This window comes from Coenobita brevimanus, chromosome 61 (assembly GCF_032717465.1).
Source record: "Coenobita brevimanus isolate Jiangsu-jjx chromosome 61, ASM3271746v2, whole genome shotgun sequence".
NCBI lineage: Eukaryota > Metazoa > Arthropoda > Malacostraca > Decapoda > Coenobitidae > Coenobita > Coenobita brevimanus.
The window spans coordinates 23,082,403-23,103,024 of NC_137014.1; the positions used below are offsets into that span (position 1 = coordinate 23,082,403).

General features: G+C 42.9%; 1 protein-coding gene across 1 annotated transcript in view; it reads right to left on the bottom strand.

The window, feature by feature from the left end:
- The window catches only part of LOC145403705 (glutamate receptor 1-like), a 1,124,056-nt gene that overhangs the window by 1,072,629 nt on the left and 30,805 nt on the right, over nucleotides 1-20,622 (bottom strand). Inside the window, exon 3 of the mRNA XM_080275390.1 lies at nucleotides 874-1,003. Coding sequence (XP_080131516.1) covers nucleotides 874-1,003 — 130 coding nt within the window. The remainder of the gene's footprint in view (nucleotides 1-873; nucleotides 1,004-20,622) is intronic.

Genomic DNA, 20,622 nt, shown 5'->3' on the forward strand with positions numbered 1-20,622 from the left:
CTCTTCTGGAATTCCACCATTATCCCAAGCCACATTAAAAAGTTTCAAAAGCGCATTCATCATCTCGTTATTTTCCACCTTAAGCATTTCAGGGAATATTCCATCCTCTCCTGGGGCCTTAAAATTCTTTAACTCCTTTATAGATTTTGGTACCTCTTCCAAGGTTATATCCCCTGTTTCTATCTGCAAATCTCTCTCGGCTGGCAAAATGTCCTCTTCAGCTGGGATTGGTCTATTTGGAACAGATTCAAAGTGCTCTTTCCACCTTCCTTTTATATCCAAATCTTTAGTCATCAAATTACCATTTCTATCTCGTACAGGTATTTCCCTCCTTCTCTTTTCAGTCCCAGTTAACTCCTTCATGGCCTGATACGCTGCTCTTGTGCTCTGACCGTCATTTTTACTTAATTTAATTTCTGTCTCTGTCGCCTTTTCATCATATAGCCTCCTCTTATCACGTCTAACGAGTCTTTTTACTTCAGAATGTAAACTCCAGTACTTTGCTCTAAGTACTTCAACTACCTGGCCAAAAATACATGGAATAATAACCATCTTACAGTCCGCATAGCAAGAAATTTAAACTTCCTTCATCGGCGGCTTGTGTTTTTTTCCGGCTGCATTTGTCTGGAAAAAGGTGGGTTGCGGACCCCTGCACGAGAAGAAATTGTAGAAAAAAAAAAACGGAAGAGACAGAGGATAATCATGGTAAAACGCAGGAGCGCTGATTGTCGTGGGAGTCCTAGATTTAAATGTTGAAGAAAAATGAGTATTGTAAGTCTTAGCAACCTGAAGTAAGTATGCAGAAAATGCCGCTGATAATACAGTATACTAGCAAAGTATGGGCTGAAAATGGTAAAATGCTTTAGTACTGACCATCGTGTGAGTCGTAGAGGTAAATGATGTGATCCCAGCGGTAATGATGGATGAGGTCAATGATAGCCTGGTGGTACTCGGGCCTCATCGTGGTGGCATAGTCCATCAGACCAGAAGACGGGTTTGGCACCTGGTGGACAGAAAAATGAAAACATTATGTTTCACATACATTTAATCTCTCTCTCTCTCTCTCTCTCTCTCTCTCTCTCTCTCTCTCTCTCTCTTACTGGGAGTAGGTGTGTGCTTATATATATATATATATATATATATATATATATATATATATATATCCCATTGGATCCCAGGGGTGCTGGGTGAGGCATTGCACTGGGAGGGCACTAAGCCTATCGGCTCATAGTCGCGAAGCTCATAGGTCCCTAAAGTCTATAAAGACTTGAAAAATTCCAGTTCTGTCCAATACTCTGGACAATGGGCTCCAATAGGTTAAATATATATATATATATATATATATATATATATATATATATATATATATATATGCGAAACTGTGTGTGTGTATATATATATATATATATATATATATATATATATATATATATATATATATATATATATATATATATGCGAAACTGTGTGTGTGTGTGTGTGTGTGTGTGTGTGTGTGTGTGTGTGTGAGAGAGAGAGAGAGAGAGAGAGAGAGAATGTACACCTTTGGAAGTCATGTTGTAACCAGGTCCATCGTTTGTCTGGGCCTGATGGATCTACTGCAGGGTCGTTGTGCTTTTCACCAAAGGAATACTAAGTACAAAGTACAAAGGAAAGCAAACATCAAGAGACATGTTGACTCTTTAGTTGGTGTTTGATGTAGGGAAGATTATAAGTAAAGAAACTATTCTATGATTTTAAGAGAGAAGGACAGAAAAGCAGGAAGGCTTTTCACAACTCGTTTTCTTTTTCCGTCCTGCCATTTTATTCGTAGAGGATTACTAAAAGTTATAAGTGCACCCTCGTTAACTCCAGTCTTACACCCCACACATCTTTCGCGCCCGTCCTCTTCGTTCACTGCCATTTCTCTCCCTTTGAAATACTCTTCGCTCTATCGTCATTCTCAGGAGATTAAAGTAGCTTCGAACTGCATCCCCATCAAATTCAGTCATAACCCTCACCTCTTTTCCCTCTTTCCCATCCTTCCTTCCTCCCCCCCCACCTCCCCTTTTCGTCCTTTTCTATCCACTTCCTCTCCTCTTCATTTCTTTAATTATTACCTTTCTTCCCCATCCCCTTCAATCTCTAATAATCTTCACATCTCTTTTTGATCCTTTCCTTCTCCATTACCCGATCTCCACTTTTACCTGGTCTCTCTCTACAGCAATTTTCCTGCCCTTCGCCGTGGAAAGGATGCTGGCTAGACCCGGAGGAGGCACTGTCTACCAGATGGGGGCGTTGAATCGTTACACGGTGTATCTACCATACTATACGTGTAGGAGAGAGAGAGAGAGAGAGAGAGAGAGAGAGAGAAAAGGGGGGGGGGACAAACCATGGGATCAGGAAGAGTTGGGTGGGTCCCACTGTAATCTCTCCAGTAGGATCACTTTTTTCTTAATTACAATCGCCCAACAATTTACATACCTTCACTACGTAGACATCTTCCCCCTGTTACCTGCACTACGCCATGATGAATTTGCTGAACCCATCTAGTACGATCTGTATTTTAGCTATGTTTCCTCAAGGCGATATTATCCAGTTTAGGAAAAATTTCACACTAAGTGCAAACCTATGGCGAACGTTTCTAAGACACTAACACTCTCAGTTTCCTATTGACTATTCTTAGCTGCATGACATCGTCTGAAATAAGCTGCAATAAAATATCAGAGTTGTCCCGACCATGAAAGAGTTAATCTTGCCCTGTATAAACACTCCCAGTCTCATATTCATTCCCACCTGAAAATAGAACACTAGAGTTATACCAAAAAAAACAGTCTCCACATAATCTGACAGAAATTAAGTTTCCAATATTCTCTTTGTCATCACCACGTATTATTCACCTCAACAGCTTCCCACCAATGATATATTACTATAGTTTACTCTGTTGCCTCCAGGTCGCTGTACACAGCAGCATAATCATGTCCAACACTCAACAGTCTCATATATTGAATGAAATACATTGATCGTACATTAGTTAAATAATTAATAAGTCATCAGAAAGGAGTTATTCAAGGCAATACCTAACCCTTGAAATACAAAGTCTCTTATAACTAAATCTCTCTCTCTCTCTCTCTCTCTCTCTCTCTCTCTGTATTTATCTGTCTATTTATGTCTCAGACTCCCATTTTCCAATGATGATGAAAAATACATCCATACATGTATACTTAAAGTACACACACACACACACACACACACACACACGCATATATATATATATATATATATATATATATATATATATATATATATATATATATATATATATATATATATATATATATATATATATATCCATCATCCAATCCTACGTTGCCCCATGAGGAGCGTAGGAGCCCGGGGCTAGGCAGTTGTTCCTGACTTTTAAGATGAGAGTGACCAACCTCACTCATCCCTGAGTGGCATTACATGAGCAATCAACCCCAACCACCCCTTGGATATAAACCTTCACCGGCTCAATCCGACTGGAACACAATACCCACTAAACCACCAGGCGCCAAAATTTGGTTATATGGTTACCACCCAGCGGAGTAAATAGCTTTCTTGTGTACAGGAAACCATTTGGCTTGTCACTCAGTGTAGAGTCACCCATAGGCAGAAGAAAGGGGAAAGAATGAAGGAATGAAAGACAGAAGAGGGAGTGTAAAGTTACCCGTAGGCAGAAGGACAAGGAAAGAATGAAGGAAAGAAAGATAGAAGAAGATGGAAGGAAAGAAAGATGGAGGAGAGGACAGGACAGACACCAGAGAGCAGCACTACATTGAGTGAGTGGACGGTGAGCGCCCCCACCAACCACAGTATATATATATATATATAATTACATTCATCATTTTACTAAGGTCGACTAAAGCTGCTCTTTAAGAATTCACATTTCACTTCATTACCATGCACATTCCCACCCTATCTTTCCATCATCTCTTCTAAATTGCATAGAAATATTACTGTTATGTTAATAAATATTTCTGTATAAAGTTCTACTCAACTGTGTGTAGTTCTTGGGAAAACACATGCCTTCATAAGCAAGAATATACGTTCGCCCGTATTGTTATACAGTAATTTATATATATATATATATATATATATATATATATATATATATATATATATATATATATATATATATATATGTATATTTTGCTCATGTATGCACGAAGTAAGTCATCAAACTACAGTAAACTCACAATCGTCCCTTGTCGCATCATCCGATCGAATGCAATATCTGGCGTTTCTGGCTCAGCTCTGTTAAAGCAACATCCGGCAAAGGAATGCACTATCCAGTTTCGAAAAGAAGAGATCCGCAGCTGTTTTATGGAATATCCAGCACTGAGGTATATCATCTGGCTCATAAATGGTAGCCAACCTGTGCTGTGTTATTCCTATTCCTGTACTATATCATTATTTTATCATATTTTATGGTTAATTTTCATCTTTTACTTGTGATAAAGTTTCCAGGATAGAGGTTTGAGACGGATAGTAATGCAATGTCTGGCTCAACGCCGAATATTGAGCCAATGGGGGTACTATGCGACATCCAGTGTTTTGCTTTAACCGACATAGGGCTTGCCTGAATTATGCAGGATAATTGAGAGTTTGCTTTACAACCACGTGACCAACATATATGTCAGCCTAGTTGGGGACAAAAGTTCACCTTATATTTCAGCTAGTCAACCCCTCACTTATTTCTGCTGGCTAATATTCTCAAGCACAAAGCAGAATGTTATGTCTTTCTGCCCCGAAATGTTGGTCACTGACATGATGCGTCAGGGAATAAAGTGACGGACATGCTCAAATATTCTATAACACAATATGCGAACTTTCGTCCATAACTGTACGTACCAGAAGTCAGTGCATGCAGTGCATGTCTTTGTTAATGTAACAAAAAATAAGCACAATCGCTAGAGTCCTGTCTACTCCACACATTTTACTAATCCCGATATCGGGTATGGAATTGTACACATTTACAATATTCTCACGCATTCCATATAGCTCCCGTTAAGTATACGTAACTCGATCAGCCAGTATATGAATAAAAGAATGAAAAAGTCTTCAGACTATCCCAACCAATTTCACTTCCTACGAGAATAAGTAGCCTATGTGAATGAGTATGCTTAAATGTACAACGATAAAATAACAAAATAATCTGAGCTGTACATGTGTGTATACAATGTATGAACAAGTTCACCCAGTACATCTACGTCAATATCAAACATTAAATACAATGACATGTGTGTAATGTGCACGGAACTATAAACAGACCTTTTAGTTAATATCGATAACATATGAACATGCAAAATAAACTTAGGTTACGGGACAGGGGAAGGGGATGGAAGGAGAGTGGAGGAAGGCAGGGAGGGACAGACGCTGAGAGGATGAGAGCAGAAAAGAAGGGAGGGAAAGTGATAGAGAGGGTGGGGAGGGGATGAAGGAAGACACAAGATGAAATGAGAGAGAGAGAGAGAGAGAGAGGGGGGGGGGGGAGAAGAGGGAAGAAGTAGTATAACAATGGGAAGGCAGGAGCACGGAGTGATGTGTGAGGTACTGCACAGACGGAGGTGACACTGGGGAGCGAGGTTGGGTAGCTAAGGATGTGAGGGAAGGGGCGGTGTTGGAGTGAGGGGTGAGGTGGTGTAATACGCGGAGTGGGATTAAACTATGCTGTGGGAGTGAGTAGGTGTTTGGACGTAAACCTACTTCCTACATCCTGCTGTATGATCTCCAGTCTTTCCAGTGCAGTGTGTCCAGGCATCTCGAAATGAACGGATCTTGAATTTGACTCTCTTTTGTATTGTTTTTGTTTTTTCTCTTTGATGAACGGTTTGCGGGCTCCTGGCCTTTGATTCTTTCTTCCTTGAATCAAAAAAGAAAAAACAAGCAGCGTGGCTGTCAATGTGTGTGTGTGTGTGTGCGTGTGTGTGTGTGTGTGTGTGTGTGTGTGTGTGTGTGTGTGTGTGTGTGTGTGTTCTTGACAAGACTACTTTATATACGGTATATCTATCTATCTATCTATATATCTATCTATCTATCTATCTATCTATCTATATATATATATATATATATATATATATATATATATATATATATATAAAATCAAAATTAACATACAAAAAATACTAGCCTCAAATAACATGTTCATGAATACTAGATGAACCTATGCTAATGCCCTAACACAGAGAATCCTAACAAACAAGTTGTTATCCTACACTAAGACCTCGAGTGACAAATAGGTACACCTAGCTAAAGATTCACAGGAAACCTACATTAACAGCCGAAATACCTGCCCAACAGAACACCATCGACTGGAAATATGTAATACCTCTCTGCATTACACACTGGCACTCACAACCTGTTGTTTGTCAGGCAAGGCACGCGTATCAATATAGGGGTCATCAGTATATGACAGGGAACCAGATGTGACATGAACTATCCCATTTACGTAAACTGTGGACCCCAAGTATGACAACTTATTGAAATGTATGTAAACTATTTACACTTGTACAAAAAATGAAATAGTTTACCCGGTAGAAGACAATCGACTGCAAATGCCCAACATAACACCAAATACAAATGCCCAATACATTTACAGACGACTGCCAGGAACAGAGCTTAATATACGGGACATCAATAAAGAAACAAAACTATCGGCAGGAAGCATTTCATAAACGTCATCTCTCCATCCCATCACAAAAAAACAAAATAAATGCTTAGAGCCAAGCAGTAAAAGCCACAACCAAACAGAAAAAGAAAGTCACATAACTCTAATCAGTTTGGTCTCCCTCAAGAAAGCCATCAACTTCTCATTCATAACAATATATCCCCATTACCCAAGATGGTGGAAAGAGTGAAGGGGACATTTGCTCCCGTCACAGCATTTAATAAGTGAAGCACGTTTACGTGGACCTTGCAGGAAGGGAACAGGTCAAGAGTGGGAGCAGTTACCTGAGAGAAGCATGTGGAGGAGTGACATGAAGGGACAGGTTGATGAATGAATAAGTGAAAGAACGTTGTGGGGTGGATGTGCATGTGACTGTGAAAATTAGAAGTACACTGAGGTGGTTTGGACATGTGGAGAGAATGGAGAATGAAAGACTAACTAAGAGGGTGTATGTAGGTGGAGTGGAGGGAGGGAGAGGGAACGGGAGACCAAGGATGAGGTGGAGGGATGGAGTTGAGGGGTATATGAAGGAGGGGGGGAGCGAGCTGGGGTGAGGGCAGTCAAATGGTGAGTGACAGAGCGACTTGGAGGCATTTTTGTCTGTGGCCACCCTTTGCGGGATTAAGGCGTCAGGCTATAGATAGGTATATAGACGTTTACGAATATATGACCTACGGCGCAGGATAATACGACTGATAGACAACACCACACCACGGATGTCACAGTGAGGTGGAAATCGTTTTTCTATGTAAGGCGACATATGTGTCGAGAGTAATGTTCATCTGTAAAAACCCTAATACCCTCTCTTCCAGGCCACTGGGTGATTAGCAGATGGCCAGTCGCCTAGCGTTAGTTTGTATGATGGTATATTGTGTCTGGTTCACTGGCTTTGCCCAAGACTTACTGAATTCTTTCCTAGGGAGAGACTCGACCACAAATCATGAACGACGTCCCAAGTCTTCTCGAACTCCACAGCCGAATTTGCATGTAAGCCAGCCTGCTCATTTTCGTAGATACGAGGATGACCAGGCACCCAGATCAGTGTGATGATGCAGCACTGGATCTCATTAGATTCAGTATTGCACGAAGCTATCACCTGAGGGACTGACTTGGAGTTAGAAAAAATGACAAATGAGACATGTCGACAGTCTTGAGCAGAGTCTATGGATCTGCCAACTGCAGAAAGTTCAGAGGCAAACACAAATGTGGAAATTGGCATTAGAAACCTGAGGACATTCAGTCAATCTTGCGCTATTACCCACACATTCACTCACCTTGGAGCCATTGCTATTCAACAGGTGGGACCCAAAATGGCCTCTGATGATGTTACCAAACAAATGGAGGACCTTTGCCTCTGGCGTCATGATCTTTGGTGCTGGGAGCCATGAACACTCAATTGTAAAGCTGAGTTGCTCCCAAGGTATTATGATTTTTAAACACCAATGCGCACACTCACTGAGGTTCGTACCAAACTCATGAGTCAGTACGTAGAAGTGTATGGTAAGTGGTTGATGAACTCCCTCTGGCCCCACACAGAATGTTTGCATTTTTGCAGGGGGGGCAAAGGATACACTGCCGATACCACATTTCCGTACGGTCCTTACGCCATACGACAGAAAGATGAGGTCCTCACAGATACAGAGGGGAGGTACAGCCAAGTATAAAAGTCTGTTATCTCCCCTCCCTCATTCTAGTTGCTGGATTTCTTATGGAGAGATGAATAGAAATATATACTTGAGTCCATTATGTAACATTTGACGTCACTGAATGTAGTAGTGGGTGAGAGGGAAGAGAGGCAGTCTTCGGTATTTGACTGTACATTAATATCCACTTTCATGTGAGTTTCATGCATACACCTTACGGCTCCAAAACACAACTGCAAACATTTATCCTACAATACATCCAACTTCCTCAGAGTGACGTCAGGAGCTGAACCATAAGCCTGTGAGCTGGGGACATGTACATCATTAACCCATGGACTACGACATACCTCATGTGGGGGTGTACCGGCAAGCTGCAACATACACCTTTTATGTGTGAGACTTTCAACAATGCACAACAAAGGTTTTAGAAAGATCAGCACAGTAAAAAAATTTAATATGGACTCAAAAGTATGCACTTCGTTATGCATTTCCCACAATATTATCACCCGATGAATGGCAGTCATGGGTCAAAATTATTTAGAATAACATAAAATCTAATGTAAGGTCAATGGCAGGTAATGGAACAGAAGTAGAGTGGTAAATAGTGGGTGTAGATGCAGTGCGCTAAGCCTGCATTGCTGCGTGCGGAGTGAGCTGGCAACCCATTTGGCAAGCGGGAAGACTGGCGACAGCCTGTCTCTTCTGCCCCAATATGCATTACGCTCTCTCTCTCTCTCTCTCTCTCTCTCTCTCTCTCTCTCTCAAAGCATAGTGTTATATGATCCTGCCAGAAATGCAGTTTCAGACTCTTTCTCTCTCTCCAAGCATAGTCTTCATGTTCCTGCCAGAAATGCAACTTCTGACAATTATTTCTCAAAGAACACGCCAATAAAAAAAAAAAAAAAATGCAGGAGTAGCTGCACACTACAAGTTCCCAGCCACTGACATGCATGTCACAGAAATCTGAAACAGTGACTAAAACTGTCATTTCGCCACATCACAGGGGATGTTTGCACAACCCCTTGCTGCAGCTCATGGGTTAAAACAGATCTTCTGCTGGCTCTGTAAAATAGTACCCGATAGGTACTTATGGACAGTTACTGGTTTATCACAATAGAAAAGTAAAATGTTAACATGAAATTTAGAGTTAAATCTGATTAAAATATATGCCTGGAAATTATACATAATTTTGAAAAGGTACCAGCTAATTATCCAAAGTCAGATTCAAGTCAGGGACATTAGTGGTAAAAACTACAACAGCAAACTTAGGGATGGAAAACCTAAGTCCCCAGTACAAGACCCACTAGAGGACATAATCAAGGGCTGATTGAATCCACCCACCTGAAAATTGTGCATTACAGGAACAGTGTCACACTAGACAATCATCAACAAAGATGGAGTATTTAAGAATCCTTGGGATATGAGATGATGACAGAATATCACTGATCATCATACTAAATACTATACAGTAGAACTAAACACACTGCCCTGGGGTATCCCATTTTCTTGGATACATACACCCGATGTTATGTCAAAGGGTAATATTACAAAGAAAGTTCTGTCCATCAAAAATTGGAAATAAATATACACAGATTACCTCTTAAACCATACACATAAAGCTCCATAAGTATACCATGTTGCCACAACATGTCACTGGTTTTATAAATGTCCAAGAACACCCCTGTCATGAAATCCTTGTTGGTAAATGCCTCCAAAATGCAATGTTCTAATTACACTAAATGAGCATGTGAACTACTGTATTTGGGGGAGGCGGTGGCTCAACCGGTAGAGAGGTGGCGTGCGGTCCTAACGGACCCAGGTTTAAATCCCGGCTTGTCGTACGAGGCGACTAAAAGGGTTGGTGGTGGGTTAGTGCCCCACCCCGTAAAAAGAACTAACTAAAAAAGCAAATAAAGCGCCTCGGACCCGGACGGACCATACGTTGACGACTAAGGAACGGACAAAGGACATTCTGAGAGTAGGAACGTGGAATGTGAGAGGAGTGAATGATGAAGTGAAAGAGAGAGAGATTGTCCAGGTGCTTGAGGATGCAAAAGTGGATATATGTGGATTGACTGAAACTAAATGGAAAGGTGAAAGGATGAGAGAATGGGAATACGGTGTAGGTATATGTGCGGGAGTCAGTGAGAATGAGAGGGCAAGAGAGGGAGTATGTCTGATGATAAGCAAGAAGTGGAAGGAGAATATAAGAGAGTATGGAACAGTGGGTGCAAGGATTGTATGGGTGAGGATGAAAGTAGGTATACAAGCATGGGCGATTGTATGTGTGTATGCTCCAACAGAGGATCGAGTGGCAAGAGTGAAAGATGAGTTTTGGGAGAGTAGAAGCATGTATGGACAAGTTTGAGAGGAGCGAGAGAGTGCTGTTGATTGGAGACATGAATGGCAAAGTCGGGAATGTACGAGTGGATGGAGTGGTTGGTCAGTGGGGTGTGCCAGCAGAAGTAGATGGGAATGGTAGTGCTTTGGTGGACATCTGTGCTGGTAAGGGGTTGGCAATAGCCAACACCTACTTTCGTCATAAGATGATCCACCGGTATACATGGAGAGTAATGAGGAGGATGGATGGTGAACTTGTTGAACGAAAGGCAATGATAGACTACGTGTGTGTGGATGAGCGAATGAGAAGACAAGTGTTGGATGCAAGGGTGTGGAGAGGGTGGGGGAATGGAGTCTCGGACCATCACTTAGTGATGGCCAAGGTAGAGCTGCAAAGAAAGTGGTTGAGGATGCGAAGGGAAGACAGAGGAAACAGCTCCTGTGAGAAGAGTGGAGAAATTGCAAGATAGTGAGAAGAGGACAGAGTATAAGAGCATAGTGGAAGAAAGATTGGGAAGGTATGAGCTAGAGCAGATGGAAGGGGTGGAAGACGTATGTAAGATATTCACGGAAGAGATAAGCGCAGCGTGTGAGGTTGTTTGTGGATGTAGGAGGAGATTCAAGGGTGTGCAAGGGACAGCATGGTTGAATGATGAGGTGAAACGAGCTGTGGAACAAAAGAATAAGGCATATGGTGAATGGTTGGCGACTAGGGGTAGGGGAGAAGATGAGAGAGAGAAATGTGAGCAGTAGAAGGGAGGTTAAGAGACAGGTGAAGTAGAGTAAGAAGAAAGTGGTTGATGTTTTTGGGTGGTATCTGAGTGTGAAATGGAGTGAGTGTAAGAAATTGTTTTGGAAGGAGGTAAAGAAAGTAAGGATGTGTGAAAGGGAAATAGTAGGGGAGTGAAAGATAGGAATAATAGATTGTTGGTAGAGAAGAGAGAAATTGAGGAGATGGAAGGAGCACTTTGAGGATTTGTTGAATGTAGAGAGTGAGAGCAGTGTGAGTATAAGTGGTTGGGGAATGGCTGGGAGAAGAAGAGATGAGAGGAGGGAGGAAGGAAGAGATCAGTAGGTCGGAAGTAGTGGAAGCGATGAAGAAGATTAAGCTGGGAAAGGCCCCAGGAATTGATGGAGTATGTGGTGAAATGCTTAGGTATGGGGGTGAGATTGTTGTGGAGTGGATATGGAAGTTGTGTAGATTGGCTTGGGAAGAGGGAAGGGTTCCAGAGGACTGGAAATCAGGTATAATTGTTCCTCTGTACAAAGGAAAAGGGGGAGAGAAGTATGTGGTAACCATAGGGGTATTTGCCTTCTTAGTGTGACTGGTAAAATATATGGTAGAATACTCATTGATAGGGTTAGGCATATGACAGAGGAGCTAGTTGGAGAAGAACAAGGGGGATTTAGGAAGGGAAAAGGGTGTGTAGATCAGATATTTGTTCTAAGATGTTTAGTGGAGAAGTATCTAGAGAAGGGAAGGAAAGTGTACGCTGCCTTCATGGACTTGGAGAAAAGCTTATGACAGAATAGATAGGAAAGGTATGTGGAAGGTATTAAGAATATATGGAGTGGAGGGGAAATTGTTGAGTGCTGTGAAGAGTATGTACAGGGAGCTAGGGCTACAGTGCGAGTGGTTGGTGAGCTGAGTGAGTTCTTTGATCTCAATGTGGGACTGAAACAGGGGTGTGTAATGTCTCCATGGCTGTTTAATATATATATGGATGGGGTCGTAAAGGAGGTACAAGGTAGGGCAGTGGATGTGGGGGTGGCCCTAACGAATGAGGGTGAGATTTGGAAGCTTCCGGTGTTGCTGTTTGCTGATGATACAGTATTGTTGAGTGAAGATGAATGGGAGTTGCAAGGTTTGGTGAATGAATTTGGGACAGTGTGTAGGAGGAGGAAGCTGAAAGTTAATGTAAACAAAAGTAAAGTTATGGTGTTTGAGAGGAATGAAGTCACAGAGTGTGCAGTAGGGTTGGATGGTGAGGATATGGAGAATGTGAGTGCATTCAAGTACTTGGGTAGTGTGATGAGTAAGGATGGAACTTTGGGGGATGAAGTGCGTGAAAGGGTACAGCAGGGAAGGAAGGTTGTAGGCATGCTGAAAGCAGTAATGAGAAATAGGGAAGTGAGTATGGAAGTTAAGAAGTCTCTGCATGATGGTATTGTGATCCCTACCCTGACGTATGGAAGCGAGGCGTGGACCTTGCAAGAGGGGAACAAGTCAAGAGTGAGAGCAGTGGAAATGAGTTACTTGAGAGGAGCATGTGGAGTGACATGGAGGGACAGGTTGACGAATGAAGAAGTGAAGGAACGTTGTGGGGTAGATGTGGATGTGGTTGAAAAGATTAGGAGAAATACACTGAGGTGGTTTGGACATGTGGAGAGGATGGAGAGTGAAAGACTGACTAAGAGGGTGTATGTGGGTGAGGTGGAGGGAGGGAGAGGGAGGGGTAGACCGAGGATGAGGTGGAGGGATGGAGTTGAGAGGTATATGAGGGAGGGGGGGATGAGTTGGGGGGAGGGGAGTCAAATGGTGGGTGACAGAGTGACTTGGAGGCGTTTTGTCTGCGGCCACCCTTTGCGGGATTAGGGCGTCGGGCTATAGATAGATAGATAGATAGGCTTTACTGATCTACCAGAAGGCCCGCCGACATGTCGTAAAAATACCCCCGCTAATACCAATACACCAGTCCTGTATGAGACAGCCCTAGCATGTATTCAATATGGACGGTGGGTGTTAGCGCCGAAGTGGTGACATGTAGAGGTGTATGGTATGTAGGAGGACTGCTGGGCCTTGATAGCAGGCTGTGAAGCCTATGCCCAGAGTCGGACACATAAAAAAAAAAAAAACAATTATGGAAGCCAAATTACTGATTATTTGACAAATTCTTCATTTCTAAAGTATAACGAAAACTATTAATCACCATCGTTTGCATGGCCTTTACATAGGCAAGAAGTCAGCACAATAGGACGAAATTAAGTGGGATTCAAAAGACAGCAACCCTGTTTGGTTATCGATATTGGTATGGCTTCAGAACGCCCCAGCTTATTATACAGTGCTAACAGCTGATTCTGGTTGCCTTGATTAAAATGCTGGACCTTACCATACGTGATGGTATCTGGTCCATGACTGGTGTCTTTACAGGATTTTAGGGAATGGAAAAGTTCATTCATCCTAAACTCTTGTTTGTATGAGAAACCTACGTCTTCTGTGGTAAAGTTTATTTGTAGCATAGCCGTGCATTTATGGTCATGGAAATAATTATTGTAATTGGCTGAACTACACACACGAGAAAAACTCCTGGCGAGAATGTTAGCAACATCCATAGGATAGTCATACATGGTATCTTCCACCTGTAAAGTGGTCACAGAGATGTAAGGAAATTTATTATTTAATAACGTAATAGTGGACCAGACTTTAGTAAATGGGGTATAGCAATGCACCATGGACACAAAAGAATGCCAGGAGTCACGTTTAGCTCTTCTAATTGTCCTCCTTGCATCAGCCCTTGCTTGTTTGTAAGCAATTAAATTTTGCTCAGTAGGCTGTCAAAAATCCTGCACATCCTATTGCATTTTGTTAATGCTTGTCTGCAATTCGGTGTCCTCCATTGAGCTCAATGCTTCATATGAGCTGGAGTTTACGGAATCACAGCCTCAGCTGCGTGTAATACTGATTTAGTTAATTTTTTACTTGTAAATCTATGGTCTCCCTAGATATATCTACGAGTAAGTCAGTGATCCTTGAGAAGGACCTCCCCCCCCTAATCTGTTTTCCTAAATTTAGGCAGTGGCAGGTGTGATAAAATGTCGTGTGTATATGAAAGACCAGTGGGTAAATTATCACTTCCCAGGGAATTGTCATAATGATCCCACGAAAAAATCCTGATGTATACCTGGGGAGACCAGCGATAAATCTATGGCTGAAAAAATTATTACCAGTACCATCATCTACACGAGTCGCTCTATCATCATGCAGAAGACAAAGGCTGGACTGCTGTAATAAGTCAGTTACTTGCTCCCCTTGGCCGTCAATCCTCAAGCTTCACCACTGATACTGATGGGTTCTGAAATTGCTCAAACTATTTTATTACCTGGAAGCTTATCAAAAAGAGAAAATAAAGCACTACAATCAATGGGGCCATGTGGAAGACAGTGGAGAAGGTAAATAGACAGATACGTGTTATTAAAGAATGCTCTGCACATGACTGCTTCCAGAGAAAAATTCAGAACCCCTTCTGTTTGTAGGTGTGATTTGTGTGTGTATATATATATATATATATATATATATATATATATATATATATATATATATATATATATATATATATATATATAAATCTATGACCATCATAACTTTTTTGTAACTGGTACAGCTTGAAATTTGGAGGCTGTGGAAGATCCATCAATCGTGTTTGTTTGTTTGTTTGTTTTTAGTTTATGCTGTGTCCCCTTTTGTCAATAAGGGCAAAGCGTTGCCCGTGGGTAGAGGACTTGGGATTTTGGAGCGTGTAGCACTTTATGACCGGATGCCCTTGCTGATGTCTACCAATGACCCTTGGGTGGACTCAAACCTCCGACCCTTCGGTCAGAGTGCTGTAATCCACTGAACTAATAATGTCTTGCCTACTTAAGGATAACAAAATTGCTGTATTGTGTAACTCATTCCCGAGTCCTACAATTCCAGTGCAACACAATGAATGTGATGGTCAAAAAAATTATGAGGATGGCCACTGTGCTTAGCTTTTTAAGGGTGCCCACTCTCATGCGAACGACCAGTAGATCTATCACAGTGGTTGCTATTGGAAACCTCCATTGCTTCATCAGTAAGGAGGCTCCCAGAATCATCCAGGTAAGAGCTGCCATTTCTCTTCTTCGTTGGAGCAGGAGGAAGTAAGAAATGAGAACGTGACCTGGGAGGGAAGGGGGGTGAAATTGACTTGACAGGACTTGTCAGGCTTTTGTTTCTGCTTCATAGATGTGGAAGCAGCAACTTTTGAATATATAGTAACAGCAGCAAGGATATTAGTTAAGAGAGTTGGACCACACAAAAGGAGTAAACCTGGAAGCAGAGTGAATGGCAAGAATGCTGGAGGTTAGGGTCAGTTTGCTTCTCCACAGTGCTCAACACAGAACGGGATAAGCCACCCATGCACTGAAGAAATTCAGTTTGGAAGTTACATGTATCTCCCTCATCTTCTTCCTTGCATCGCAGTAAGAAATCCCCTCCGTTGCTTTCCCCTCCTTCTTCTTCTGTTCTGGACAGTCCCTTGAGGAAGTGGAATGAACACCCTTGCAGTGAAAGCAACATTCAGTCTCAGAGTTACAGTTGTCTGCATCATGACCCACAGGAGCGGACTTGCCACACACTAAGTTTGTAGCTTGCCAAGACTTTTCATTGTCAATAAAGCTGGCATAAAAGACACCGAAGTGGTTTGGGGATATAAGGATTTACATTAATAATTTCATATCCATTTCCGACATGCAATGGAAGAAAAATTTCTCCGAAGGTAAAAACTATTGCTGCAGTCTTCCTCCTCATGCCATCCAAAAATCTAGTGGCAAATCTAGCACCCTTGAAATCTTACAGGGCAAGTTCACATGTGGTGTCAGCTCTTCCATAGCCATGAGGTCTCTATAGGGGATAACACCTATGCAGGAATTCATGGAATGCAGGCTCCTCGGTTTGGCATTATAACAGTGAAACTTTCACAGTTTCAACACATCCTTAACCCGCGTTGTCCCAGCGGATTTTCCACCTCTGACCCCCCCTAATGCCGGCAGATTTGGGGAAAATTTTTTGTTGGCTCAAACCTCCGCTTTTGGTGAGAAACGATAGAAAATCACAAAGTGGTCATCTGGGTCTAAAAGTGGCCTAAACAGGTAAGCCTCTGTACACCTGGTACCGTATTCTGTGGAGGTGAGGTTTGGGTGTCACGTTTTCTATGGTAGGGCTTAGTATAGGTAACCACTCACAACAACTAGAGATTTATTTATTTTGAACTAAAAAACAAGTAGTACAAGATTATATTGGTTTTCATACAAAAATATAGGCGAAAAAAGCATTGTACCATTGAGCGAGCATAGTGAAATCGCCCAAATTGGTCACATATGATTCGCTATGATTGTTGTTTCAGCATACATTTCATTTTTTTTCAACTTGCATAATACTTTTCCACTAACATTATACCCATTTTCACTTTATAGAGCTGTTATCACATATTAACAGGCCATACGATTATATTTGGCGTAATGTTAGCGCATATTTACATAGTGAGCACACCCGCTGTGACTGTTGTTTCAACATACATTTAATTTTTCAAACTTACATAATACTTTTCCACTAACATTATACCCATTTCCACTTTATATAGCTGTTATCACATATTTACAGGCCTTATGATTATATTTAGTGTAATGTTAGCGCATATTTACATAGTGAGCACACCTGCAATGACTGTTGTTTCAACTTAAATTCTATGTTTCCACTTACATTATACTTTTCCACTAACATTACACCCGCTTCCACTTTATATAACTGTTATCACATATTTACAGGCTTTACTATTATAGTGAGTTTCAGATTATGGCATATTTACATGGTAAGCAAATTCGCTATGACTATTGTTTCAACCTACATTCTATTTTTCCACTTACATTATAATTTTCCACAAACACTATACCAGTTTCCATCTTATATTACTGTTATCACATACTTACAGACCGTACTATTATAGTGAGAGTCAGATTATCGCATATTTACAGCACTTAGAGCGTTATATCGCAAGCACACACAGTATCAGTAATGTACTAAAGTGTGGAATTCTTTGAAGCAAGGCTCACCGCACAAGCCAATGTTGCATTTCACACACTTGTACCTCGTGTCTTTCCTTTGGGTCGTTTGTCTAACTTTAGAGTTACTGCTGACGTGACACCACCGCTGGGATCTAGGGCTGTTCGGCTGAGGAGGGATGTTGGTAGGGAAGTGGCATGTGGTGAGGCATACGGGAGTCCGTGCAACAGTGGTGGGGCGGTGGTAGTGGTGGGGCCTGTCCTCTGCATATTTTGCGAGGATTTTTGCGAGACAGCTCCCTCACAAACCCTTCGAAGGTCTCTGAGGTTCCTGTTGTCATGGCGTGCAGGTAGTGGCAGTTCAGGACCGTGATATCAAGCGAGTGGAAGAAGAGTGTTTTGTACCACTTCATCGTGGTCCTGGCACACTCCATACTGGAAATCATGGAGTCAAACTGGTCCACTTACCTCATGTTGATATTGTAGTCCAGTACCGACTCAGGTTTCCAGACGTGGCACCTCCTCTCACTGCAGTAATCCACGAAGTCTGTGCAGTGCATGAGGGGGCGGTGTGCCGTCGATATGAGACAGACTTCCCCACTGTGGTTCCACAGGGTGGTGAGGATGTTATTTGACTTGAAAAAAAACACCTCATTCTTGTCAAATCTCCTCCCAACCTTGATCAAATGCCAATGGTTTACTTTATGGTGCCACAGACACCGGTGTTGTGCAGATGTAGGTACCGTGCGAGAAGGGGGCTAGTATACCAGTTGTCCAGGTACTGCATGTGACCACGATGAAGGTACTCCTCTATCATTGTCTTTACCATGGCACATGAGAGTCCAATACCTCGATCGTCTATTATGTCTGTCTGTACAAGACTATGCCGGTGTACAAGAGTATGTCTTGCACATAACCAGTCTTACAGTCGCACTTACCAAAGATCTTGAACCCAAAACAGTGTCTCTTGCTGGGTATGTACTGCCGAAAAGAAATATTACCTCTCCACAACACGAAGCTCTCATCTATGACAAGGTCTCGATAAGGAAAGAAGGATGAGTGGAACTTTTCCCACAGGTGATCAAATACCATCCTTCTTCTCCTCATTCTATCCGTGTTATTTGGATTAGCTGGATTGTCGGCATCGTAAAAGTGGAGGCAGCTCAGAATTTGCAGAAATCTATTCTGGCCCATTACCTTCCAAAAGAAAGGTGTGTTGGTCATAGGGTCCATAGTCCAGTCCATAGTCCATTATGCCGGAATTAGTGTTTTCCATACAATACCCACCAAAAGAACCAGCGATAGAAAGGTAAACATCTCACCTGTGGTAACTGGGTAATCATACTGGAGGGAGTGCCCGCTTCTCATACCTTCACACTTGCTTTCACGGCTCTGGCTGCTTGCGAATGTGTTAGTCTGTGGCACAATCCGCTCCACAAACTCCTCCCCAAAGAAGAGGTGGAAGAAATCCACCCTGGTGGAGCTAGTGTGGATTCCTGGAGCCGTGCAGCCAGACCGCCACTCCTCAGTGAGGGGGTGAATGATGGGAGTGAATTACTCCCATCTTCCCAGTCCCATGACACACTACCATCTCCAGCCTTGTCCCCATCATCACCTTCGTCGGGGTGGGGAGGAGAGGGTGGTAGGGGAGACTGGGGAGGTGGAGAGAGGTGCCCTTCCCCACCCGCACTCCTCTTCCCTCTCCTTTTTCCTTTCCCCTTTCCCTTCCCTTTCCTTCCTTTCCGCACATCACGGGGCTGTAGGGAGGAAGCGCAGGAATATTGGGGCAAAAGCTGTGCTAGGGAGCGGCTCCTCCTCGCCTCCCCGCTGCCCACGTACATCATGTGGTCGTGCTGCCTCCCTCCCACCACTCTCACTTTCACCACACACTCCCACCACACCACTTTCCCTTTCACCACTCACTACCGCCACACCACTCCTGCTTTCCCCATACAAAGCACTGGGCCCATACCTGACTTTCTTCTTTGCAGCCTCTTCAGCTCCCCGTGGCAAAATCCTTTCTCTCTTGAGCCTTGAGGTAGCATCACGTCCCACGGCTCTGTCCTGGTCCTGGTCCTGGTCCTGGTCCTCGCCCTCTCCCTCCCTTTCCTCTAGGGGCTGGAGAGAGGTGCGTGCACATGGTTGGGGTCCAGGCTGGCCTTCTCTAGCCTCAAGATAAGTAACATATTGCCGCTTCCTAGGAGACGGTACTTCCTTGTCACTGCTGCTTGTCTCGTCCTTGGGAAGCACATAGTCTTTGTCCGCCACATCATCATCAAGTGAGTTAATTGCTGTTGCTTGTGAAGGCGTCCAAGGCGGCTTGAAGTTCAGCATCAGAGAGACCTCGGTGTGCCATGTCTGTGCTGGGTCACTGCTACAAGGTGAGTGACCGAGACAAGGGAGCATGTATTTCACGTGGGGTTGGGGAGTGTCCCTGCCTGGTGGCGGATTTAGGAAGACGTCCCGTGCCTACATACCAAAAATCATGCGCAAGATTTGAAAAATGGGCAAATGACGGACCTTGCAATTGTAAAACATATGGATATGTCATTGGGTGTCACCATGACAAAATGTTGCAACGTATCCATACATTGACGGGACACCTCAGGTTAACCAGGGATGAAGTGAGATTCTTACTCAAGAGAGCTCCAATTGCTTTTTTTTTTCTACTTGTTCAGCCTCACCAGCACAGCCATTAAGCACCATCTTGATTATAAAATGGTTGAAACTGGACAGGGAATTAGAACTGTCAGCATGCAAAAGTACAAATGATGCAAAAATCTACAATATTGCCAAGTGGGGCTAGAGTCTGGGATCAGTTTGTACAGGAGTCATTCTATGCAATGGGGGCATTAGAAGCACCTGCCTCTCTAGAGGAGAGAAGGGCAGGAGTTGGAGTGAGATAGTAACCACCTCCCCCTCTTGGGGGAAGTGGGGAGAATGAGAAAAACGAACAAGGGAAAGTTTTCCAGGACAGAAGAGCTAAGGCTGAGATTACCCTCTCAATCCACTCCAGAGAAGCCCAACTGTGTGCTCGACTCCCCCACCCCCCCACCCCAGAGCGTTCAGTGGGGTGGGAGGTTCTGTGAACAGGAAACAAACGAATCACAGTACAAAAGTAGAGATACCTATTGTACTTTTGCACTGAAATTC